Source organism: Oryctolagus cuniculus, chromosome 3 (assembly GCF_964237555.1).
Source record: "Oryctolagus cuniculus chromosome 3, mOryCun1.1, whole genome shotgun sequence".
In the NCBI taxonomy this organism is placed as follows: domain Eukaryota; kingdom Metazoa; phylum Chordata; class Mammalia; order Lagomorpha; family Leporidae; genus Oryctolagus; species Oryctolagus cuniculus.
The window spans coordinates 128,302,420-128,328,542 of NC_091434.1; the positions used below are offsets into that span (position 1 = coordinate 128,302,420).

The following is a 26,123-nucleotide window of genomic DNA, read 5'->3' on the forward strand; positions in this document are numbered from 1 at the left end:
CTTACTTTTGCAAAATAAGCTTTTCCTTAACTATGGTGATTCTAGTACATGAGTATTGAAAATCTCCTGGTTATAATACTTGAAATAATTCTAAGAGGACATACAGATACAGACATTTGAAAGCTAATAGCTGTTGTTTAGCATAATGTTTTTAATTTAGATAACAGAAAAATTTTAAATCTAGGAAACATAACACATGAGTGTTCAAAATTATCTTTGTTCATTGATGGGCCAAAAAAGAACATAAAATGTCAATATGTGAGGAATTTTTTTCCCTTCAGAAGTTAAACTTTCAAACTGTACTTAAGGAAACAAATTCTACAAAATCCTGAAAGATTTTGGTAATGATATTTACAATTTCAGGGAAGTTAATCAAGTACCTATTGATTTAAGCATGTATTTTATTCAATAGTTTTGGTATCTTGTCATGAAAGTAGAAAAGTGCAATATAAGAGGTCTTGAAAAAGTTCATGTAAAATGCACATTATAAAAATTGCATAGATTTAAATTTTTTTGCATGAAAACAAACTTTTAATTCAATTTTTCAATGAGCTTTTGAAGTCCCTTCACATGTATAGCATCCTTTGGCAATTTAAAAGTTACACTAATTCAGTAATGATTTGAAATGCTGGGCAAACTTTATTTTCTTTAGTCTTACTTTTTTTTTAAGCTTTTATTTAATGAATGCATTTTTCATAGGTACAACTTTAGGAATACAGTGGTTCTTTCCTCCTTACCCTCCCTCCCAACCCTACTCCCATCACACCTCCTACTCCCTCTCCTATCCTACTCTTCATTATGGTTAATTTTTAGTTTAACTTTATATACAGAGAACTAACTCTATGCTATGTACAGATTTCAACAGTTTGCACACACACACACACAACATATAAAGTACAGTTTGAGAAGTTTTGCAGTTAATTCTCATTGTACAACTCATTAAGGACAGAGCTCCTACATGGGGAGCAAGTGCACAGTGACTCCTGTTGTTGATTTAACAATTGACACTTTGTAATGTCAGTGATCACCCGAGGCTCTTGCCATGAGCTGCCAAGGCTATGGAAGCCTTTTGTAACCATAGACTCCATCAGTATTTGGACACTGCCATAAGAAAAGTGAAAGTTCTCTCCTCGCTTCAGAGAAAAGGACATACTTGTTTGATGGCCCCTTCTTTCCGCTGGGGTCTCACTCATAGAGATCCTTCGTGCAGGATATTTTTTGCCACAGAGTCTTGGCTTTCCATTGGACAAACTTTAAAAAAAATCCTACATGAAAATACTTGCCATTCATTGAGCTAACCCAGCATTTTAAAATCTGAATTGGATAAAGTACATTAATAAGGCTTAAAGTCAGCAAAATTTTAATGTTAATTTTTATTCTACTGTGAAAAGTTTATATTTTTTTATATATATATATATATATATATATATGTAAAAGATACAACCATGATTCAATTTTGTGTTAGTGTGGATTTATAAACTTACTACAAGTATCCTGACCCAGGAACACAATCAGGTTTCAGATCAGTCTGATACTGGTGTTTCTTAATTCTCATGTGTGTGTAGGAACTTGAGACTAAATGTTAAGTCAGGGGGACTGAGCTGTCTGTAGAACTTTATAAATTCATCATTTTCTTCAGACTTGAAGAAGAGTACTAAGAAAAATTTGGAGTGTTGGGATATTGATGTACAATTTAAGGATTAAAATTTTTATAGATCAGTTGTGAACAATGGATTTATTAAATGTTGGGGCTGGTGCTGTGGCTCAGCAGGTGAAAGCCCGTGCCTGTAGTGCTGGCATTCCATATGGGTGCCTGTTTGAGTTCGAGCTGCTCCACTTCCCATCCAGCTCTCTGCTATGGCCTGGGAAAGCAGTGAAAGATGGCCCAAGTGCTTGGGCCTCTGCACCTACATGGGAGACTCGGAAGAAACTCCTGGCTCCTGGCTTCAGACTGTCCCAGCTCCAGCCATTGGGGCCATTTGGAGAGTAAACCAGCAGATGGAAGATCTCTCTCTGTCTCTACCTCTCTCTGTAACTCTGCCTTTCAAATAAATAAAATAAATCTTTAAAAAATTTAATTAAATGTTGACTCCCTAGTATAAGACTACAAGAATAAAAGTTCTCCAGGAAACAAAACTTTCTTAACTTGCACTTATAGAAAAAAAAATTAAGAAGAATACAATCAAGCTGGTACCAGCATTGACTTCCGTAGGGTAGGATTTTTTTAAGAGACTCACTCTTTCTACCCAATAATACATTTCTGTCAGAAAAATAAGATGCTTTTTGAAGACTTTTTTGAAAGGCATAGTTACGGGGGGGGGGGGGGGATCTTCCGTCACTGGTTCACTCCCCAGGTGGCCGCGATGGCCAGGAGCCAGGAGCTCCATCCAGGTCTCCCTCATGGGTGGCAGGATCCCAAGAACCTGAGCCATCCTCCACTGCTTTCCCAGGCTGTTAGCAGGGAGCTGGCCCGGGAGTGGAGCGGCCAGGACTCGAACCAGCGGCCCAGTGGGATGGTGCCAGTTTTACCTGCCATGCCAGAACGCCGGTCACTATTTTTTTTTTTAATCTTACCATTTCCTGTTGTCTCACATTCTGTTTTCCTGCAAGCAGGGCAGCCCCTGTGTCAGTGTTTCTCTAGATGTACTGGGCACTGCTGTGGAGGCCACGCTGGCTGACCGCGGCGGGGTGGGGAGCAGGAGAGCGGTGTCCGGGGATGGCCACGCGGGCCTCACCGTGCAGGTGCATGCAGGCGCTGGAGGGGCCTCCCTGAGGCCGTGTAGGGAGGGGTGGCCGCCCCAGTCTGGCACAGGGACTGCCCTGGCCTCGGGCCCGGCGCAGCCCCGTCTCAGGGACCTGAGCCGCCCAGCTCCAGGCATGCAGGGCGCCGGCCCTCCGGGGTCACCGAGACAGCTAGGACACGCATGGGCTCGTCCTTGGAGGACCTTCAGCACGGACTTAGGCCCAGGCTTGCCGCAGAAGGAACAGAGAGAGCCGGCCACACTGTGACAGCGGCTGCTGTATGGATGCCAGGACCCGGGGCTTAGGTTAGCCGGGCAATGGGGAGGGGCCAAAGTGTCCCCACCGACAATGCTCCAAGGTTTGCTAAGGGCCACGGAGACAACACAGGACACTGGTCCCCTTTAAGGAGCAGAGGGTGATTCCTCACAACCCTGAAGGCTGGGTGTTCAGAAATCTAGAGACCAGCATCCTCTCTTGGGGAGTAGGGGGTGGGAGGGAGAGGAGGAGGGGAGAGGGAGAGAAGGAGGGGAGGCAGAGAGGGGATGCAAGGGGGAGGAGAAGAGGAGGAGAGGGGAAGAGGAAGAGGGGAGGAGAAGAGGGGAGAAGGGACAGGGAGAGGAGGAGAGAGGGAGAGAAGGGGATAAGAGGGAGAGAGGGAGGGGATGGGAAGTGAGGGAGAGCAAGAGGAGGAGAGGAGGCTGGGGAGAGGAAGAGGAGGAGAGAGGGAGAGGAGGAGAGAGGGAGAGGAGGAGGGAGGGAGAGGAGGAGAGAGGGAGAAGAAGAGGAGGAGAGGGAGAGAAAGAGGAGGAGAGAGGGAGAGGAGGAGGGGACGGGGGAGGAGGAGGGGAGAGGGAGAGGAGAAGGAGAGAGGGGGAGGGGATGAGAAGTGAGGGAGAGCAAGAGGAGAGGAGGCTGGGGAGAGGGAGAGGAGGTGAGAGGAGGAGGGCAAAACTCTACCTTCTTCAGAAACCCACTCTCAGGACAACAGCGTTACCTCATTCTCTAGGACAGAGCCCCCAAGACCTAATCATCTCTTACAGAGTCCACATCTCAGTGTCATTATTCAGCCATTAAAAAGAAATGGGGAGGGGGAGGCAGAGCTGTGGCACAGTAAGTTAAAACCTCTGCCTGTGGTGCCCGCATCCCATATGGACACCGGTTCCAGTCCCGGCTGTTCCTCTTCTGATCCAGCTCTCTGCTATGGCCTGGGAAAGCAGTGGATGATGGCCCAGGCACTTGGGCCCCTGCACGCACGTGGGAGACCTGGAAGAAGCTCCTGGCTCCTGGCTTCAGATCGGCCCAACTCTGGCCATTGTCGCTATCTGGGGAGTGAACCAGCAGATTGAAGACCTTTCTCTCTGTCTCTCGCTCTCAATGTCTGTAACTCTACTTCTCAAATAAATAAATAAAATCTTTTTTTAAATGGAGTATTAAAACATTAAAAAAAAAGAAAAGAAATGGAGCCAGTGTTGTGATCTAGTGGGTAAAACTGCTGCCTGTGATGCCACGTTCCCTATGAGCACTGGTTCCAGTCTCAGCTGCTCCACTTCCTATCCAGCACTCTGCTTATGATCTGGGAAAGCAATGGAAGATGGCCCAGGTGCTTGGGCCCCTGACCCACATGGGAGACCTGGATGAAGTTCCTGGCTTTGGCCTGACCCAGCCCTGGCCATTACAGCCATCTTAGAAGTGAACCAGCAGATGGAAGATTCTCTTTCTCTCTCTCTCTCTCTCTCTCTCTCTCTCTCTCTCCTGGCCATTACAGCCATCTTAGAAGTGAACCAGCAGATGGAAGATTCTCTCTCTCTCTCTCTCTCTTTCTCCCTCCCTCTCCCCCAACACAGACTTCCAAATAAATAAATAAACCTTAAAAAAAAAATGAAGTATTCACAACCTGGATGAACTTTGAAAACATTAAGAGAAAGGTGCCAGTTACACAGAATCATATTATTCCATTTACATAAATTTCTGGAATGGATAGATATATAATAGATAGATAATACATGGTAAGATAGAGAGATGGGGGCCAGCGCTGTGGCATAGCAAGTAAAGGCGCCACCTGCAGTGCCACCATCCAATATGGGCACCAGTTCAAGTCCCGGCTGCTCCACTTCCAATCCAGCTCTCTGCTATGGCCTGGGAAAGCAGTACAAGATGGCCCAAGTGCTTGGGCCCCTGCACCTGTGTGGGAGACCCAGAGGAAGTTCCTGGCTTTGGATCAGCGCAGCTCTGGCAGTTGTGGCCATCTGAGGAGTGAACCAGCGGATGGAAGACCTCTCTCTCTCTGCCTTTCCTTCTCTCTCTGTGTAACTCTGACTTTCAAATAAATAAATCTTTAAAAAAAAATAGAGATGACAGATACGGAGATGGATGGGTGGATAGATAGATACAACAAGCAAGTTCAAGAATGGAGGGATCAGGGAATGGGGGTTTGAGAGGTAATAGGTAAGAGGTGTGGAGTTTCTTTTTGAGATTATGCAAATATTCTAAAACTGATTATGGTGATCACTGCAAAACTCTGAATACACTTTTTTAAGCACCAAACTGTACACTTTAAATGAGTGAATTGTAGGGTATGGAAATTATACCTCAATAAAGCTATTACTAAAATTAAAAAAAAAAAAAAACATGAAAAGCTATATCAAAAACAATCAAAAAATGATCTATAAACAAAAGTGGTTTCCAAAATTTCTCTGTTCACAGTCTTTGGTGTCTCAGTAATCTTTTCACAATACTCCTAGACCAAGAGAAATACCTAATTCTTCTACTTATTAACTTGGTAGATCCTAACAACTTAGTTCTCACTATATCCAACAGACGTCACTGCATTTCCATCAAAACTATAAAATCCTCCAAGTTCACTGTGGTGCCCTGGGCACCTTGGCACACAGTTTGAGAACCATGACTGTAGTGTCCTAGAGAAAACGGGATGGAAGGGACAGGGACAAAATGTAGGCTTCTCTGAATGCACCTTGTATAAAATTAAATTAGCAACAAACACAGACATCCCTAAAATCAGAATCAGCCTAAAATCAACAAGCTTTACAGTTGTGCCAAGTTCATGGATAACAACAGAGAAACAATATCCCAAGTGACTGTGAAACACAGCCTTTTAATTACACACCTCTAGACAAACACATACTGGGGACAAGAAGAGAACTGTAAAGAAACTTTTAGCCATATTCAGTAGACTTAATGTTAAAAACATCACTGGATGTCACTAACTTTGTTTTATGATTTATTTGTTTATTTTAAAGGCAGAGTAAGAGAGAGAGAGATGATGCAGAGGGAGGTCTTCTACCCGCTGGTTCTCTCCCCAAATGGCCACAATGGCCAGGGCTGGGCCAGACTGAAGCTGGGAGCCAGGAGCTTCATCCAGGTCTCCCATGTGGGTGGAGTAGCCCAAGAACTTGGGCCATCTTCTGCTGCTTTCCCAGGCCATTAGCAGGGAGCTGGATTAGAAGTGGAGAAGCAGGGTCTCAAACCGGCACCCATATGGGAGGCCAGAGCTGCAGGTGGTGATTTAACCCACTACGACATAGCACCAGCTCCTGGCATCAGTAACTTGAAGTCATTAGAGGGTAAGAGATAATGACATAGATGCAGACAGTAGGATGAGACACAGAACAAATTATGGTGATTCCATCAGGCACAAAAATGTTTAGGGTGAGAGAAAAGAGAAATATGAAATTCAGAAAGTTAGAATCTCATAATCTGTAACAAGAATTGGAAATGTCAAGACAAATTCATGTGCACAGTGGGGTTAATCTTCCACCTGTGGGCACAGTTCAAGGCCCATCTGCTCCTCTTCTGATCCAGCTCTCTGCTGTGGCCTGGGAAAGCAGTGGAAGATGGCCCAAGTGCTTAGGCCCCTGCACCTGCGTAGGAGACCCAGAGGAAACTCCCGGCTCCTGGTTTCAGATCGGCTCAGCTCCTGCCGTTGTGGGGAGTGAACCAGCAGATGGAAGACCTTTCTCTTGGTCTCTCCCTCTCTCTGTAACTCTCTCTCTCAAATACATAATAAAATCTTTTTTTTTTAAAGTAGATAGGTCTTAGCAGTGTCCTCTGAGACCCAGCAGCAGCTGGCAACCCCCTTGAAGGAACTTCCCCCTTGAAGGAACCAAGAGACTTTGGAGACATGGTTCCTCCAGGCCTGCAGCAGAAAGTGAACGATGAGCTGAAATATCTTCTTCCTGCAAGTAAGGAAGCTTGTTTTTCAAAGATGGATTGGCTGATTGATTGATTGGTTTGAAAGGGAGACACACAGAAAGAGAGATCTTCCTTCTGCTGGCTCACACCTCAAATGCCAAGGCCAGGAGCCAAAAGCTCCTTGTAGGTCTCCCACATGGGTGGCAAGGGCCAGGTATTTGAGCCATCATCTGGTGCTTCCCAGGCACATTAGCAGGGAGCAAGATGGGAAACAGAGTAGCCAGGACTCAAAACAGCACTCCAACATGGGATGTGGGCATCCTGAGCAGCAGCTTAACCCGATGCATCACAACACCCGCCCCTAGGAAAGTTATCCAACACTCTTGGGTCATGTCAAAACGACACAGTATAATAAAAATATAACCTACACAATGCTGGCTAGTGTTTTGGGGGAAACCACAATGCTAGTGCACTACCTCTTAGCTAGAGAGCAGCACTCTTATTGCCAGGGCACAGTTCCTAGAACCTGAAGAAAGAAGTGTGTGGAGAAAATCTCCAACCTGGGTGGAGAGACACCGACATATCAGTGTCACCGGCCGCCTCCTCCCTTCTCTCAGCAGTGCTCCTAATTGGGAGATGCAGTAGGAAGCAGGAAGCCAGCGGAGCCTGCAGTGACTGGACCTGCAGGCTGCGTCAGCCAGCCTCTGCCTCGGAGCAGCAGTTCACTGCCCAAACGCTGAGACTCAACAGAAGTCTCTTCCTGGAGTTTGCCTTGCAGTCTTTGGGTGCATTAGTCAGCTTCCATTACTACAGCAAAATACCTAAGACAAGCTACTTGGGAAGGAACAGAGGTTTATTTAGCTCACAGTGTTGCAGGCTACAGGTCCAAATGATGTGAGGCAGGCTTTGGCATAAAACCCCAAGGCAGGGGGCCCGCACTGTGGCCTAGTGGGCTAAGCCTCCACATGTGGTGCCAGCATCCCATATGGGTGCTGGTTCGAGTCCCAGCTGCTCCACTTCCAATCCAGCTCTCTGCTATGGCCTGTGAGAGCAATGGAAGATGGCCCAAGTGCTTGGGCCCCTGCACCCACGTGGGAGACCCAGAGGAAGCTCCTGGCTCCTGGCTTCAGATCGGCCCTCCAGCTCCAGCTGTTGCAGTCATCTGGGGAGTGAACCAGCGGATGGAAGACTTTTCTCTGTGTCTCTTCCTCTCTCTCTAGCTCTGCCTCTTGAGTAAATAAATAAATCTTTAAAGACAAAAACAAAACGCAACATGAATGGCAGACCACATGTAGAGGAAGGATTCCATGGCAAATCAGGAAGCAGAGAGTGGTTGGGCCCAAACTCAGGCTTTTGTAACAACCCTCTCCTGAGAGATACCACACAAGGATGCACCTCCAGTAACCTAAGGGCCTCACACCAGGCCCACTTCACAAAGATGCCACCACATCCCAACATCATCACCCTGGGGACCGAGGCCTTTGGAAGCCATTCAGCATGAAAGCCACAGCAATTGCTTTAAACACGGGGCTTGGGGAAATACTTCTCTGGCCAGTTTTTCTCCCACTAGAGAAAGAGGCTAGAAGCAGAGATGGAGATGACTCAAGGAGTTAGAAGCTGATGAGTCACTGTCCCTCCCCAAGGTGATCTCCAAGGTGGGCGGATAGCAGCGCCCCAGCACAAACAGAGACCTGCCAGAGGAGAGAAGACTTTCACCTCCTTCTCATCAGGACTCCCAGGAGGCAGCAGCCTTGAGGTGCCTCCCTCTACCCTTATGATCTGGGGACAAGTCCACAGAATCACAGCTGAGGTGCTGGGCAGCCCCAACAGGCTCCCTTGGGCCACCCCAACCCTTGGCCATCTAGGCTGTAACCTGAATTTCCCTAAGTGCCCCAGGAGGGGCAGTAAAAGTCAGCCAGGAGAGAGAGAGCTGATAAGGGGGAGTCACAGCAAAGACAAGTATGGGCCATGTAGCTGGAGCCCAAGGACAGCAGAGACCCCAATCAATGGGACTGGGTGAGAGGGAAAAGAAAACCTGAATGGAATTCTCATTCAGAATCAGAGAGAATACCCTGAAGTGACTGAGGAATCAGAGGATAGAGGTCCAAGATAAAAATCAGGTTCATTGACAGAAAACTTGAATGACATATTTACACACCTAGGCCCATGGCCCAAGTCCTTGGGTCCCTGCACCTGTGTGGGAAGACCTGGAGGAAGTTCCTGGCTCCTGACCAGCGCAGCTCTGGCCATCGCAGCCAACTGGGGAGTGAACCAGCAGATGGAAGACCTCCCTCTCTCTGCTTCTCCTTCTCTCTGTGTAACTCTAACTTTCAAATAAATAAATAAAACTTTGAAAAAAAAAAAAAACCTGCAATCTGTATGCTTTTGTACTTCTGCAAGCTTCTCTACATCTCTAATTAATTGCTTTTCCAATTTTAAATGCCCAACCTGCAGCATACATGCAGGCAAGCCATCCCAATGTGTCAAAAACTGATAATCTTTGAACTGCAGTTCCCCAATTAACAGGAGCAAAGACAGCTCCAGGCCATGTGGTCCAACAGAGCTGCATGTTGAGCCTTGCCTGGATTCCTCTCCCTAACACAGACAAGTGACGCCATTCCCAATGCCTCCAATGCAATGCCATGGACAACCCTAGACAGCGAAATGGCCACATCTCCTAATCTGAATCTGCTGCCTCTTCGCCAAGAGGACAGGACACAGAGGGGCCTTCAGTTCTCCCAGGGAGTCCTCTGCAGCCCCTTCTTACCCTTCTTCCTACCCAGGCAGCGGCCTACTGCAATTGCAGTATTACCTAAGCGGCTGTGGTCTTCTGTGGTTGGCTTTGTGGTGTCATACGTCAGGGCTTCATCTCCTGGCTTGTGCAGCAATATTCCATTGCATGGTTATACCACATCTGTTATCCATTCACCAGCTGTTGAGCATTCAGATTGTTGCTACTCCAGGTATAGCGCATGACGCTGCTATGAACATTTTATTTTGTGTGAATGTAAGGTTTTCAATTCTCTGGAGTATATCCCTAGAATGGAATAGCTGTCACACAGTGACACTTTTGAGAACTTGCCAAACTGACTTCCCTAGAAGCATAAGATGGATCTTGAACGCCTGATACTGAGACATGGAGGTGGTAATAAGAATTCAAGGCTGGGGAACAGGCCAACAAGCATGCGAGGGGATGACAGGGAAGAGAGAACAGGCTGAGGAATATGTCCCCTTCCTCCATTGGCCTGGGCCTCCACCCCAAGAAGTCACACAGAATGAATGAGTCATAGTACAGCTCAAAAATTCAGATGAAATAACAGATTTTTTAAAAAAGATTTGTTTATTGAAAGGCAGAGTTACAGAGACAGACAAAAACAGAGACAGAGGGAGAGACAGAGAGATAATCTTCCACTCACTCTTTCACTCTCCAAATGGCCACAACAGTCAGGGCTGGGCCAGGCTGAAGGCAGGAGCCTGGAACTCCATCTGGGTCTCCCACATGGGAGGCACGGATTCATGTACTTGAGCCATCAGCTGCTAGCTCCCAGGGTGAGCATTAGCAGGAAGCTGAAATCAAAAGTGGAGCCAGGACTCGAACCCAGGTACTCCAATATGGGATGTGGGTGTCCTGAGCACTGTCTTAATTGCTGTGTCAAATGCCTGACTCCAAAGAAAAACAATTTTTTTAAATCAGTAATACATTTAGGATAAATCACAATGCAAATATAAATGCATCTTTATGATTCGTCATTCCCAAATTTTGATTCCATTATTATTTTAATTATAGTAATGCCAATCAAAAAGAGAAAAGCATAAAACCTATCATAAAGCAATGGTATGCACATTTAAAACTGCTCCAAAAAGTGTTTCCACAATCCCTACCCATACCAGGCAATATCAACTGTTCCTTTCCCCCTTTCCAGCATGTATTCAAAAATAAGGATTAAAGCCAAAGCTCTCCTTTTTTAGCCATCTCACAAAATGCTTGTGCCAACCATGCTTCCTTGTTGCTCCTCCATGAAGGTACTTGGGGAAATACATTTCTAGGCTGTTTTTAGTGTAAGAAAGGTCAGAGCTGCTTGATGGCAAGTATCTGTTTGGTCAGTTCTGTTAACCAATATAGTTGTGCCCTTGGAGGGCTGGACTGTACACCAAGCATGGGAGGGCGCCCTGACCACACAAAATTCCGAGCAAGACTCCTGTGGTTTCCTCGCTACCGCCCATATCAGTCTCAGGAAGATGATGACCAAACCTTCCCACACCCAGTTTAAGGCACAGAACCTGAGTCCACTCCTGCTGATCCTTTGTTCAATCTCTTAGTGATTTGAAAGTTAACTTCTAGGTACAAAGAAATAAAGCCAAAAGGCTTACTAAGTTTTAACACTGATCCACTTTGAGTCTTTGTCTTGGTTACACGGGTTCTGGGTCTAACAGCTTATCAAAGTACTGCGCTGCATAACCAACCCTTAATGATCACAGCAATCTTGCAATCTTTAGGAAAGCAAAAACCTACAGCCCGCTCTTTGTGCTTCCCAACAGTAAAAAGCACGCTGGCCTCACTTTCACTGTCAGGGTGGGTAACGGGTTCACCAGTGGAAGGCCTGACACCAAGGCTATGGCTGAAGGGGGGTCTCTTCCAATGTTTGAACTGGTCTGGCTGGTAAGTGCAGCCAGTACCTCCAGATCTCCACTCTGTCAGACACACACAGCTGTGATGGACAGATGCAGAACTCCAGCCCGGGCAGATGGCTGCAGGTAACGTTTATTCATATTACATGACACATGATCATGGGTGGTGAAAGGGCAGGAGTAAATCAGTTACTCTGTCACTTTCTCTGCCAAGCCTACCTTTTTTTGCTTAGGGATGCCACACGTTTTCATGGGCGTGTGTGTCATACTCTACTCAAAACCCCTGAAGTAAAGGATTCCCAGTGCGACAGGACAGAGCGCCCTCCACACAGGCCTTGCCTGCTCCATGCCTACCCCATTCACAGCACCCAAATCCACTTGATCACCAGGTGGCCAGGTGCCACCCTCCCCATCGCCCCATGTTCACTGAACCACTGACAATTTTACCTCCCCCAAATGGCTGTCATTGTTATCATCAAGGAGAAGTGAGACTGTTGATTTTTGTTTGATGAATGATTACAGTGCATACAAAGAATACCCAAATTTTTTCAGGCTCAAGGAAAGTCCTGTTTTGAATGTCAGACATGGCAATGAGGCTCTACTGGAAAAGGAATAAAAATAGTTTAGTCCAGATCAATACAGCTCGAATTTCTAGGTACTTAACCACGCCAGTAGCAACCTGCATGTTTCTCATCTCTCTACTCACTTGTTTTAAGCAGAGGCCTCAAAATACTGCCAGAGCTCCCTTTCTGTATTAAATTGCCTTAAGCACCACTCATACCACGACCCAAGTTTAAGGCAGGGCAAATGTTGCCACATATTTATGACTGGCTCTTTCATTTTAAATCTGTGAAAAAGCATGACCTAATTCATCTCTACTTCCTCTAATCTGCTTCATTTTCTGAAAGTTGAAAAAGGTAATTTTGATGGACTAAAACTACAGCCAAGGTTTTTTCAACATCTTCAATTGAAAGCAGACCACACAAATATAACCTACACATTACAAGGAAGAGCTGAGTGATGGTGTCTCTGCTTAGTGTAAACATTGCAACAGCAGTATGTGCTTGTAACCCCTGTGTCACCCTGGTCATTTTCAGCCTCAAAAATAGTATTTATTTTCCACATAGAAGAGTTCTCAAAGCAGCAGCACACCAAGGTACAAAGGACCCAAAAAAAGGTTGTTTTTATTGCTTTACAACAAGCCAGCAACAAACACAACAGTATAATTCCACACATGACACTTCTACATTCTCACATGAAACTACAGGACCAGAATGTGCTCCTGCACTTGAACTGTGTTTGTTACAACTGAAATCCACTTCTGGCCAGAACTTTAGCATTTTCAAGCAGAATCAACACTTAAGAGACAAAACTGTCATCAAACTCACTGCCTAGGCTGGATCCTGTAACTGAAAGCCTTCTTGCTCAATCCAGGCAGTGCTATTACTGCACATTTTAAGTGACCACCCTAGGCACTCTTAAGAACCTAACATTTTTTCTTTCTACCAACTCCCCTCATAAAGCGCTGTCAAGAACACTGTTCTAAAATCCAACGTAGAGAGACTCATGCCTCACTCCTGCCTCTTTCCTCATGACGTAAACTGCAGTCAGCCTTTCCCTGGGCCTGATACAAATGTGGAGGTAATGCCCGATATTCCACTATACACATTGGTACTAGCAAGTGATACTTCTAAACACTTCACATTACTCTAGGAAGCACTAGCACCTTCCCTTCAGTGCCAAATAACTGTGGATTAAGTCACCATTTTCATCAATTCAATTCAGCAGCAAGAGTTACCTGGCAAAGATTCTTAGTGCTAGCTGAAAATGAGGAGGAGATGGAGGAGGTGGAGGAGGGACCAATAAAATATACATGACTGGCCCCAAACTGTGGATGCAAAACCTGACTGTAGAGATGGCCTTCAACAGCTTAAAACTTCCTACTGTTAAAGATGTTACCAAATCAAACTTTGTTTTTTTTTTAATCCAGGGATTTTACCTTTCTGCCAAAACATAGCATTTTTCTTTAAGAACACACTGGCTGGGGTACTGCTAACTTTTAAATTCACGTGGGTGGCTTTATACTCCCAGACCCAACAGTCTAGCTGGCTGCTAGGAAAAAAATTTCCCAGCTTAGGAATATATCACATGAAGTGTTAGTTCAAGCCATGTGTGAAGACGATTTTAATTGCTGCAACAGCAGAATGTTAAGGCAGAATCAAAAAGCAGAGGTGTTTTAAAATGCTAAGCCCTGCTCCCCACCTGGCAGAACCAAATGGTAAGACGTTTACTAAATCCCTTTAATGTAAGAACTTTCCAAAATAATCTGTTTAGCCTGATTTTTCAGTTTTGGATTTTGAATTTTGATGGCAGCGAAAAAGAATTCAAGGATATAACTTCCTTGACCAAAAAAAAAAAAAAAAAAAAAGCCAACACCTCATTTATTCACAAGGCTTAAAAGAAGGGAAGGAGTTTTCCTTGCTTGGCAATCACCTCTTTAATTGTTTGCATCCTGGGGTGGATGGCTAACTTGGATAGAGAAAACATCAAGCATCGAATCCGGGAGAATTACACAGAAATAACGGGCTTCTCCATCAGTACATCAACAGTCAGGTATGCCGGAAAGCAACTTCACCACGAGATTGACATTTATACTTGTTGACAGAACTGAAATACACTGAATAACTGAGCAAATCCACTGAAATAACAAAGAAAATTCTGTCCATGTAAAGGCTATTTTTTAACCCCAAAAAAGTGTTTCAATTCTGATGCGCACACCACACAACCGGTTAAGAAAATAAAGCGCAGTGTTTAGCAACTGGGCGTCCTAACTACCATAAGAGGCACTCTCTGCTCACTCTCCCCGCGAGGTCAGCCAGGCCAGGAGCAGGGGGAGCCTCCTATTTCTCAACAGAAGCTGCAGCTGTCTCCTTATTAAAGCCCCGGATGGAGAGATCATAGACCACCTCTTCTACTTTCTTCACGTCATACTTCAAGCCATCGTAGCGCTTCCTCAGGGAGTCGTTCTTCAAGTTGAGAAGGCGGAATCCGGAATCCAGCTCATTGATAAAGGTGGAGATGTGCAGGGGCCGGGAATAGTCTCCAGCAGTCACGCTGTTGACGGAGAGCCTCGACTACACACAGAGAGAGAAACAAGGGGGCGTTACTGTGCGGCTCCTCCTCAGCACATCTCTGACTCACGCTGCGCCCCTGTGGTTCTACCTCAGGGAATGTGCGAGCTCCAACAGGAGCTCCTGGAAACGAAGACAGTGTCTGCCACACAGAGGTTCAATAGAGGTATCTTCCAAAACCTCTCTAATTTCTTACACTGGCCATTGTGCAATCAAGTGTGTAAACCCTGCACACGTCAACCTGGAAGATGAGCTGTAAGGTATAGGAAAAAGGACAGAGCCATCCCAGCAGCACTATTTCTTTGAAACTAAGCCAAACTGTCAGATTTCTTGAGCCCACCAAGTGAGCTACGCCTCCAGCTGTCTAAAATCAGTCAGACAAGAAGGAACAAGCATCTAACAGTTGTCAGCACAAGTGACTCCAGAGTCCCCTTCTCCACAAAACCCCGCTGCTTTTCCAGACCTCCCTCACTATCCGCTTAGTGCATTCACAACACGTGGTCTTAACCACTGACGGGGCACTCCAGGTGTCTCCCATCTTCCACGGTGAGGATTCCTCACATTCTCACTGCACATGTGCCCTCCTAGATGGACTCCATCTCTGCCTCTCCAACAGAAAAGGCACCGGAATGTTAAATACAAGTGGCTAGAACCACTCAAAGCAAGGCCAAGTGAGGGGCATGCCCTTTCCTTTATTTCCTTCTGCCGGCTCCAATGAAGGTGTAAATGACCAGAGCTACAGCAACAGCTGTGGAACACAAGGGTCACAGATCAAAGATGATATCCTGCCTTCTCCTAGTGCAAGGAAGGCACATGGTGGCTTACGAAGCCAAATAGTAAGCATGTTCACCTCTGCAAGCTACACAGCCCCTGGCACATTCAACTCTCCTACTGGCGGCTTTTCAAAAAAAAAACTTTTATAAGACAATTTCCCCAGGGCCAATGCTGCGGTGTAACAGGTAAATCCACCACCTGTGACACCAGCATCCCATATGGGTGCCAGTTATTGTGCCAGCTACTCCACTTCCAATCCAGCTTCCTGCTATCAGCAGGCCTAGGAAAGCAGTGGAAGATGGTGCAAGTGTTTGAGCCCCTCTGGTGCTGTAGCAGGTAAAGCCACCGCCTCGAGTGCCGGCATCCAATATGGGTGCCGGTTCAAGTCCCGGCTGCTCCACTTCCAATCCAGCTCTCTGCTATGGCCTGAGAAAGCAGTAGAAGATGGCCCAACTCCTTGGGCCCCTGAATCCACATGGGAGACCCGGAAGAAGCTCCTGGCTCCTGGCTTCAGATCAGCACAGCTCCAGCCATTGTGACCAACTGAGGAGTGAACCAATGGATAGAAGACCCCTCCCTCCCTCCCTCCCTCCCTCTCTCTCTCTCTCTGCCTCTCCTTTTCTCTGTGTAACTCTTTCAAATAAATTAATTAATTTTTAAAAAAGTGTTTGGGTCCCTGCCACCCACGTGGGAGACCCGAAAGCAGCTCCTGGCTTTAGCCTGGCCCAGCCCCAGCCATTGTAGCCATCTGAGGAGTGAACCCCTGGATGGAAGATCTCTGTCTCTCCCTCTCTCCATGTAACTCTTTCAAAATAAATAAATCTAAAAAAATAATCCCAAGAAAGACTAAGAGAACAAAAGATAACTAATGTGGTTATATAGGTAAATTGGTGTCCAAAACAAATGCATGAATTAACAGTTACCAGGAACATTATGTTGTTGGTACTCTAAAAAGAAGGGCCGGCGCCACGGCTCACTAGGCTAATCCTCCGCCTAGCGGCGCCGGCACCCCGGGTTCTAGTCCCGGTTGGGGCGCCGGATTCTGTCCCGGTTGCCCCTCTTCCAGGCCAGCTCTCTGCTGTGGCTAGGGAGTGCAGTGGAGGATGGCCCAGGTGCTTGGGCCCTGCACCCCATGGGAGACCAGGAAAAAGCACCTGGCTCCTGGCTCCTGCCATCGGATCAGCGCGGTGCGCCGGCCACAGCGCGCTGGCCGCAGCGGCCATTGGAGGGTGAACCAACGGCAAAGGAAGACCTTTCTCTCTGTCTCTCTCTCTCACTGTCCACTCTGCCTGTCCAAAAAAAAAAAAAGGATCACCTTGTAAAAATGTATGTTAATATGTACACACAGCTACCTCCTAGTTTCGAGCTGGCATTTCTGTCACACCTAGCCAACTGAAGCACATCCTGTTCACAACGAGTGACTACTTGGAAACCAGCTGGTTTCTTAGAAAAGAATCAGGACTTCCTAAATTTGGGCACTCTTGTAGAAACTGACAGTGAAGCGAGATGATCAAGAAAGGAACTTCCAAATTACTGAGCTTCTTACCAGTTCACTAGCAAGAATTAGAACTCCTGAGAGATAATCTTCTACATCCAGATGAAATCCTTTCTCCCGATCTGGCTCAACTAGAAAACATAGCAAAATAAAGTCACCATGGGAATGCATCTTAAGCCTAAGGATATAAAAACAGCAACACGTAATTTCTCTCAAAGTGAAGTGAAGAAGGGATGACTCTTCTGCCTTTCCAATGTTGTCACACACTTGGCAACCAGACTTCACTGTGGATTTTTTTGAACTCTTAAGCAAACTTGCATTTTTTTCCTTCTAGTCTTCTCTTAAAAGCTACTACCAAGAACAGTATCCAGTTATGCCAGAGAATATCCTTTTTGCTAGAAGATGCATGCTAAAGTATTTAAGGGTGAAGTCAGACATCTATACCTGACTTTGAAATGGATCTCTCTCTCTCTCACACACACAGGACTGACTGAGGAGAGGTGGCAAATGTTAAACGGTAGAAATGTGTGAGGCGTACACAGATGTTCACTGTACTATTCTTTCAGTTTTTCTATAGGCTTGAACTTATTTTTTAAATTACATATTAAAAACTAAGAGAACCATCCAAGCACAAGTGAGCCACTGCCTGTTTCTAATGTTTTGTTTCCAAGTAACTGGCTTTCTATGTAGTTTTCATGGAAGTACAAGCAACAAAAACAAGCTGACATGCCTACCAAAAACAAGCTGACATGCCTGCTTCTGCAGTCTCACCAAGGAAGACACTTACTGCCGAGAATCTCTGTCACTGCTTCTCGGGTCACCAGAGTTTCTGTTTCCAAATACACGACAAACGCCGCCAGGAAGACCAAGCGCTGCAGCACAAACCTCCAGTGCTCGTGAAACCTGCAGGAAAGGCAGCCGGGAGAGGGCGCGAGGTCAGGGGCCTTCAAACGACAGCCACGCTTCAAACAGTTAGAAAGGGGACTCTTTGTCAAATAAAATCCCCTGTGAGACCCCATTACATATGCACTCAACCATACTAGACAGAGCACTACAGGCGCAAGTCTATTACGTTTACCTATAAGCTAAATCAAGGAGAAGCACAATCTCATTTTGATGAATACAAAAATTGCACCTGAAGATTATGGATGACGAGGGCAATCATGCTTACACATTTAATCAGTAAGAGCCACACTGCTCTAAGAAAAAAACAATTTCTAAATGAAGATTAATGACAATGCTAGTCGTAGATCAGCCTCAACACCTAACTGATTCCTACATTTTTTATATGAGTGCAGGGTATCAAGAAAACTCCAAGTTACAAAATTACACAAAATTTGCAATTACCAAGCAGATGGACTTAAAACCTGAGGATATGGAGCTAGAAGTCTGGAGTAAGAATAGGAAATCATACAACACCTGGATATTTATGCTGATTTTCAAATGTTGCAACAAATTAAAAAAAAAGACAAAAAACAGAATGCAGGTTTGTTGTTTGTTTGTTTTGACAGGCAGAGTGGACAGTGAGAGAGACAGAGAGAAAGGTCTTCCTTTTCTGTCGGTTCACCCCCACAATGGCCGCTGCAGCTGGCGCACCGCGCAAATCCGAAGCCAGGAGCCAGGTGCCTCTCCTGGTCTCCCATGCGGGTGCAGGGCCCAAGCACTTGGGCCATCCTCCACTGCACTCCCTGGCCACAGCAGAGAGCTGGACTGGAAGAGGAGCAGCCGGGACAGAATCCGGTGCCCCAACCGGGACTGGAACCCGGTGTGCCGGCGCCGCAGGCGGAGGATTAACCTAGTGAGCCTCGGCACCGGCCTGGGCTTTCCTTTCATTAGCAATCAACATTTTTTCTTCTGGCACGGAAAACAATGTTATATCTTTAACTACACTGTAAGTTGAAGGATATGGCATAAACATTAGCTAAATATGTCACCTGGCAGTGAAGTTCAAGTTTTAAGGTGAACTCTACTACCATGTAAGTACACTGCCACCTGATCCTCTACCTTTAATGGAGCTTCACAAGAAAACTCAATGGAGCTTCACACAACAGAATTTTTTTTCTGTTGCAAAAGATGCATGTTCCTTACAATTCTGCAAGTAAAAAGCAGAAAAAATAAAATCACCTATTTTGTCACCATTATGAGTTTGATTCTTTTTCCTTTTGTGGTTTCTTCTACATAGAGGAATTCAGACAAACAGAAGCAATCACTCAGCACACACAACTTTTCTCCTGCCCTTTTTTTATTTACAGTTATAAAATAATGCTGCTTTCTTACAAACCTGTAATACTGTTCAGCAGGGAACTTTGTCTTCAGAGATGTGAGATGTGTTTTTACTGTGCCAAAGTGTTCTCGAGCTTTCAAACACCTCTTTGGAACTGATCAAAAAGATAATAACATAATGAAAATCTCAGCAACTTCAATACAGTTCTTGTTTAATAATCTACACAGTCCATTTGGAAATAACTTTTTAATTTCACAACCAACTATATGAATCTCTTGCTCTTCAAATTGGCACTCAAAAATCTCCAGATTCCCTATTGACACTGAAAAGTAAACAAACACAACTAAGCTACTGCCAACAACCTCATCCTTAAGGAACTGCGAGCCAGCGCCAGTCCTAATCAGACCCAGACAATGGCTAGAACTGGACGTCCAGCTCGCATCTCGCATCGCTGGTCAAAAAGAGCCTTCACTAATTATTCTGAGCCAGGCTGACCCACTCTGCATATCTCAGAAAATGGCCTAGCTCTGCCAGTGATACGCTACATTATTACATCACTCTCTTTGAAAATGTATTTCAGCTCTTTCAGCTATGCTGGCTGCATCTTATGATGAAGGTCTCGTGTCTATACTTGACAAACCTGATTTTCACTCAAGGGGTTAACTGGAAACATGATAATTTCAGAACATGCTAGCCACCTTGTATTTATAGATGCATATTAAAGATATCCAGGAGCAGGCATATAAGTTCATGGTTAAGATGCCCATATCTCACATTGTATTGCTTGGGTTTAATTCCAAACTCTAACTCCTGACTCCAGCTTCCTGCTAATGCACACCTTGGGAGGCAGCAGTGATGGCCTGTCACCCACCTGGGAGACCTGGATTGCATTCCTGGCTCCTGACCCCAGTCCCAGCCCAGGCCAGGCCAGCTATGGCCACTGTGGGCAAATAGTGAGTAACCAGCATGTGAGAATTCTCTTGTATACTCTCTCAAATAAACTAAAAAAATTTTTTAAAAACTGAAAGATTGAACTCACACTTGTGCATGCTTGCACACACATGTGCGCACACAAAGGACCAAAGAAAAGCTGTTTAAATACCCAAGGGTCATTAAACAATTCTAACTGTTGCCAGTAGAATTTCATTATGAAAAAGAACATCCTTATTTAAACCACACATTGTAAAAGTAGAAAATCAACTGAAACAAATATTTTGAACTTATAATATGATCAAATAACCTTCTTTTTTCTATTTTTACTCTCCATAAACCCTGATAGCCACGTTTCATAATAAAATGATAGACATGAAATGCCTTAATAGTTTAACTCACTAAATAAGTGATCAATAAATCAGAGTAAAAACCTTCAAAATCAAAACCAAGAACTTACTGTCCTGAAACCCAGCACCCTGATGGACCCCTTGCAGTAGAGTTAAAATCTCTCGGGCTGTTTGTTCTAAACTCTGTACAACTTTTCGGATTTCCTAGAGAGAATTAAACACAAAAATCAGACAGAGTCGACATAATTATTATCGTGGACTCGTACAAATGCATTAGATAGCATCCTTTATCTGTCACTCCTTCATATACATCACAACAGTAATGATCTTCTCAAGGACTGAGCCTTTACAAAAAATAACCAGGTTTGAATCCCAACTTTTCAGCTGATGTCCTCTGTGAGACCTTCAAGAAGTCAGAAAGCACAAGGTTCCCCAGGCAGCCAACTTCAGTATCAACTGGAACACTATAGAAATTTAAATAGGTAACGTATGTTAACGTAAACTATAAAATGAAGACTCAGTCACAACAAGGGTCAGGCAGTTACCTTCGCTCGTTTACCAAATATATATATTGAGCACTGTTTTTTTAAAGATTTTTATTTTTATTTATTTGAAAGACAAGAGTTACAGAGAGAGGTAGAGCTGGAGCTGTGCCGATCTGAAGCCAGGAGCCAGGGGCTTCCTCCAGGTCTCCCATGTGGGTGCAGGGGCCCAAGGACTTGGGCCAACCTCTACTGCTTTCCCAGGCCACTGCAGAGAGCTGGGTCAGAAGTGGAGCAGACAGGTCTCGAACCAGCGCCCATATGGGATGCTGGCACTGCAGGCCGGGGCTTTACCCACTATGCCACAGCGCCAGCCCCTAAATGCTGAGCACATTTGTGTGCTAGGTGCCACGTAAACACTGGAGTTTGGATCACAGTGGAGGAGAAAGTTTTAAAAACAATAACTACAAATTTTGAAATGTTGACTTGCTACTCCAAACCTAACAAGAAAGAGATGGGTTTAGACTGTGAGATCAGCAGGAGAATATGAGATAACCAAGCAATGAGGTAAATTCCAGGGGCTGGTGCTTTGGCCCAGCAGGTAAAGCTGCCACTGAGATAGCATCCCACACGCATGCCAGTTCAAGTCCCGGCTGCTCCACGTCCGACCCAGCTCCCTGCTAATGCACCTGGGAAGACAGCCCAGGATGACCCAAGTGCTTGGGCCCCTGCACCCACGAGGGAGGTCACGAAGAAGCTCCTGGCTCCTGGCTTTGGCCTGGCAGAGCCCTGACCATTGTGGCCATTTGGGGAGCGAACCAGCGGGTTAAAGATCTATCTCTGTCTCTCCTCCCTAATTTTGCCTTGGGGGGGGGGGGGAGTAGTAAATTCCAGAAAAAAACAAGCAGCACACGCATGAGCACTGAGGCAAGAAGCTATCCGGGGCACCAAAGGAATGAAAAGTGTAAGTTGAACCTGATATACAAAGGGAAAGAAAGTTTAGTGGGGCTGGAGACACCTCATGGGTCACAGCAGAGCAGACTCGTTCTACACGGGCTGAGAAGTCCTGAGGCGCATCGACAACACATACACACGAAACGCGCGCGGGGGCTGAGTCCCAGGCGCTGACGGAGCCCCCGAAACAGGTGCCAAAAAGCAGGAAATGGGACGCTCAGGTGAGGCAGGTGATGCTGGCGAAGCCCAGCCCCGAACACAGGCAATCAGCACAGAGCAGCAGATTCGGGGGCGGCAAGGTACCCGAACATGAAACCGTGAGGGAAACAACCCACCCTCGAGGGCGTCCCCACCGCCCAAGAAGGAGCCACCCACCCAGGGAAGCAAAGGGAAAAGGGACAGGGAGGGACGGGGCTCGCCTCTCGGATGTCCTGCTCCGCAGCCAAAAAGCCCTGCAGCTCCACGAAGATCTCGCTCACAGACATGGCGCCAGCTGCAGAACAATCAGCCAGAGCTGCGAGAGCAGTCAGGAAAGCGTGATCCGGAGACAACCAGCGTGGTTTAGTCGCAACGACCGCCGCCGCCGCCGCTACCACCGCGTCCACCGGCCCTACGCCACGGCCGGCGCTGGGGTCCTCTGAGGCCCGCGGCGCGCCAGAATCGAGGCTGCCTGCCGCGATGCCTGAAGCGCTGAGCCCAAGAGCGGCGCAAAAGCGTGCACGCAGAAAACGCGGCCGAGGGGGAGTGGGCGGGGCCTCTTAAGGAGCCCGCAGACAGGCACTGCCGGAAACAGGCCGCGAAGGGGTTTCTGGGAACACGTGGGCCTGGCGCCGGCGGGGCGGGGCTGGCGGCGGGGCGGGGCTGGCGGCGGGGCGGGGCTGGCGGGGAGGCGGGGCTGGCGGCCGGCGGGGCGGGGCGAGATTAGCGTCGGCTCAGGTGTTGCTCTTCGACAGCAGGGAAATGCCAGCGCAGAGTAGGCGGAGAGTCCACACTTTGTGTAAAAGTAGGGGGATAGCGTATTCATGTTCTGAAAATAATCAACGGGAAAATACAACTTCGACTCTAGAGCCGTGTAAGTAGGAGCTGGACTGGGAACGAAAATATGCCCTCTGAACCTTCCATTAGTAGTGACGTCTTGATGTAATTCTGTCACCCATTTTTTAGTCAGATTTTTAAGCTTGTGTGGAGGCAAGTTTCCCGTCCCCTCACCTGAGGCCTTCCCTCCCCTGGGCTAGCGCTTGGAGGGTGTCTCTTTTTTTATTTTTTTGCTGGGCTGCTTTATTTTATTTTACTTTACTTTAAATTGTATTTAAGGAATACAAGTTTCATGTATTTCATTTATACAAATTTAGGAATATAGTGATACCTCCCACCCACCCCAACACCCTTCCTCCCCCCTGTCCTATGCCCATTCTTGTTATTTACAAAGATCTATTCTCAGTTAACTTTATACTCATAAGATTACCCTACACTAAGAGTTCAACAAATAGTATGAAGAAGAAAAAAAAAAAAAACTGTGCCTCAACAGTTAAGACAAGGGCTGTTCAAAGTCATGGCCTCTCAGAGTGCCAATTTCACTCCTACTGATTACCTTTTAGGTATTAACCACAGATCAAGGAAAATATATGCTGTCTTTTTGAGACTGGCTTATTGCACTAAGTGTAATGGTTTCCAGTTGCATTCATTTTGTTGTAAATGACAAGATATCTTTGTTTTCACAGGTGAGTAGTAATCCATAGTGTGTATATACACACACACACACACAATAATTTCTTTACTCAGTCTTCTGTTGATGGACATCTGGGTTGATTCTATATTTATCTATTGTGATTTGAGCTGTAGTGAACATGGGATACAGATAAATCTTCCATCTTCTGATTTCATTTTGTTTAGATGCCTGGTCATATGGTAGGGCTATATTCAGATTTCCGAGGTATCTTCATACTGTCTTCCACAGTGGCTGAACTAATTTACATTCCCACCAATAGAGGATTAGGGTACCTTATTCCCACATCCTTACCAGCATTTGTTGTTTCTTGATTTATTTTTTCAATTTTATTTTAGTATATATTTTTTATACACAGAATTAGGAACATAGTGATACTTCCTACATCCTACCCTCTCTCCCGCCCACACTCCAACCCTTTATCTTCCTCCCTCTCCCATTCTGACTCTTAATTTTTACAAAGATCTACTTTCAGTTTACTTAATGATAATAAGGTTAACCCTACACTAAGTAAAAGAGTTCAACAAATAGTATAAAGAAAAAAAAACTTCCTCAACAGAAGGAACAAGGGCTGTAAACAATCACCAAATCTCAAAATGTCCATTTCACTCCAATACATTATATTTTAGGTATTCTTTTAGTTACCTCTGATCAGGGAAAATATATGATATCTGTCTTTCTGGGACTGGCTAAGTATAATGGTTTCCATTTTGTTGCAAAGATAGGATTTCATTTTTTTCACAGCTGAGTAGTATTCTATTGTGTATGTATACCATAATTTCTTTATCCAATCTTAAGTTGATGGACATCTGGGTTGATTCCAGATCTTAGCTATTGTGAATTGAGCTGCAGTGAACATGGGGTACAGATAACCCCTTCATATGCTGATTTATTTTGGTTTGGGTAAATTCCCAGGAGTGGGATGGCTGGATCATATGGTAGATCTGTATTCAGATTTCTGAGGTATCTCCATCATTTCTTCCACAGTGGCAGGACCAGCTTGGACCAGTTTACATTCCCACCACATCCTTGCCAGCATTTGTTGTTGATTTCTTTTTTTAAGCTTTATTTATTTACTTATTTATTTGAAAGAGTTACACAGAGAAGGAGAGGCAGAGAGAGAGAAGGCTTCCATCCACTGGTAACCTCCTCAACTGACCACAATGGCCGGAGCTGCACTAGTCTGAAGCCAGGAGCCAGGAGCTTCTTCTACAGGTCTCCCACACAGGTGCAGAGACCCAAGGGGTTGGGCCCTCTTGTACTTCTTTCCCAGGCCATAGCAGAGAGCTGGATTGGAAAGTGGAGCAGCTGGGACTGGAACTGGCTCCCATATGGATACCAGCACTGCAGGCAGTGGCTTTACCCACTCCGTCAGAGCGCCGGCCCCTGTTGTTGATTTCTATATGAAAACCTTTCTAACTGGGGTGAGGTGAAACCTTGTTGTGGTTTTGATTTGCATTTCCCTGATGGCTAGTGATCCTGAGCATTTTTTCATATCTGTTGGCAATTTAAATGTCCTCTTTTGAGAAATGCCTGTTCAAGTGCTTTGCCCATTTCTTAACCAGATTGTTTGTTTTGTTGTTGGGTTTCGTGAGCTCTTTATAGATTCTGTATTTTTTTAAGATTATATTTATTTATTTGAGAGGTAGAGTTACAGACAGTGAGAGGGAAAAGAAAGAGAAAAAGGTCTTCCATCTGCTGGTTCACTCCCCAAATGGCCACAATGGCTGGAGCTCAGCCGATCCGAAGGCAGGAACCATGGAGCTGCTTCTGGGTCTCACATGTGGGTGCAGGGGCCCCAGTACTTAGGCCATCTTCCACTGCTTTACCAGGCTATTGCAGAGAGCTGGATTGGAAGAGGAACAGCCAGGACTAGAACCAGTGCTCCTATGGGATGCCAGCACTGCAGGCGGAGGAGTAACCTACTGCACCACAGCACCAGCCCTAGATTCTGGATATTAATTCTTTTTCAGTCGCATTGTTTACAAATATTTCTCCCATTCTGTCAATTGCCTCTTAACTTTGCTGAGTATTTCTTTTGCAGTGCAGAAGCTTCTCAGCTTGATCTTTCTTTATTTTTCCTTCCTTTCTTCCTTCCTTCCTTTCTTCCTCTCTTCCTTTCTTTTTTTTAAGATTTATGTGCATATGTGAAAGGCAAAGTTACAGAGAGAGGGAACGAGAGACAGATTTTCCATCTACTAATTCACTCCTCAAATGGGTGCAGTGAGGAGCTCCATCTGGGCCCCCGACGTGGGTGCAGGAGCCCAAGGACTTGAGCCATCCTCCACTGCTTTTCCCAGGCACATTAGCAGATAGATGGATTGGAAGTAGAGCAGCCAGGACTCAAACAAGTGCCCATATGGGATCCCAGCATTCCAAGTGGTGGCTTAACCTGCTACCTGCTACACCACCCCACCAACCCTTTGAAGTCAGTGCATCTTCTCTGCAGACACCAACACGTGCACGTCAGTGTGTGTCCTGCACACTCATCATCAGCACAGTGGTTACCTGCAGCTGCTTGCTCTCTGTGGCAGATG

The 26,123-nt window shown here is 45.8% G+C and overlaps 1 protein-coding gene across 2 annotated transcripts; it reads right to left on the reverse strand.

Moving 5' to 3' along the window:
• Nucleotides 1-12,677: 12,677 nt before the first annotated feature.
• Nucleotides 12,678-22,645, reverse strand: TSN (translin). Of its 2 annotated transcripts, XM_002723011.5 has the most exons (6): nucleotides 22,280-22,645; nucleotides 20,535-20,628; nucleotides 19,202-19,298; nucleotides 17,708-17,823; nucleotides 16,972-17,051; nucleotides 12,678-14,654 (listed from the first exon to the last, which is right to left on the reverse strand). In XM_002723011.5, exons 1-6 carry the CDS (start codon nucleotides 22,343-22,345, stop codon nucleotides 14,421-14,423), a joined length of 687 nt encoding a protein of 228 aa, XP_002723057.1. In that variant the 5' UTR covers nucleotides 22,346-22,645; the 3' UTR covers nucleotides 12,678-14,420. The 2 variants fall into 2 exon arrangements, with proteins under 2 accessions (XP_002723057.1, XP_008249307.1); XM_008251085.4 differs by lacking the exon at nucleotides 16,972-17,051 and having other exon boundaries at nucleotides 22,280-22,492.
• Between the last annotated feature and the right edge of the window lie 3,478 nt (nucleotides 22,646-26,123).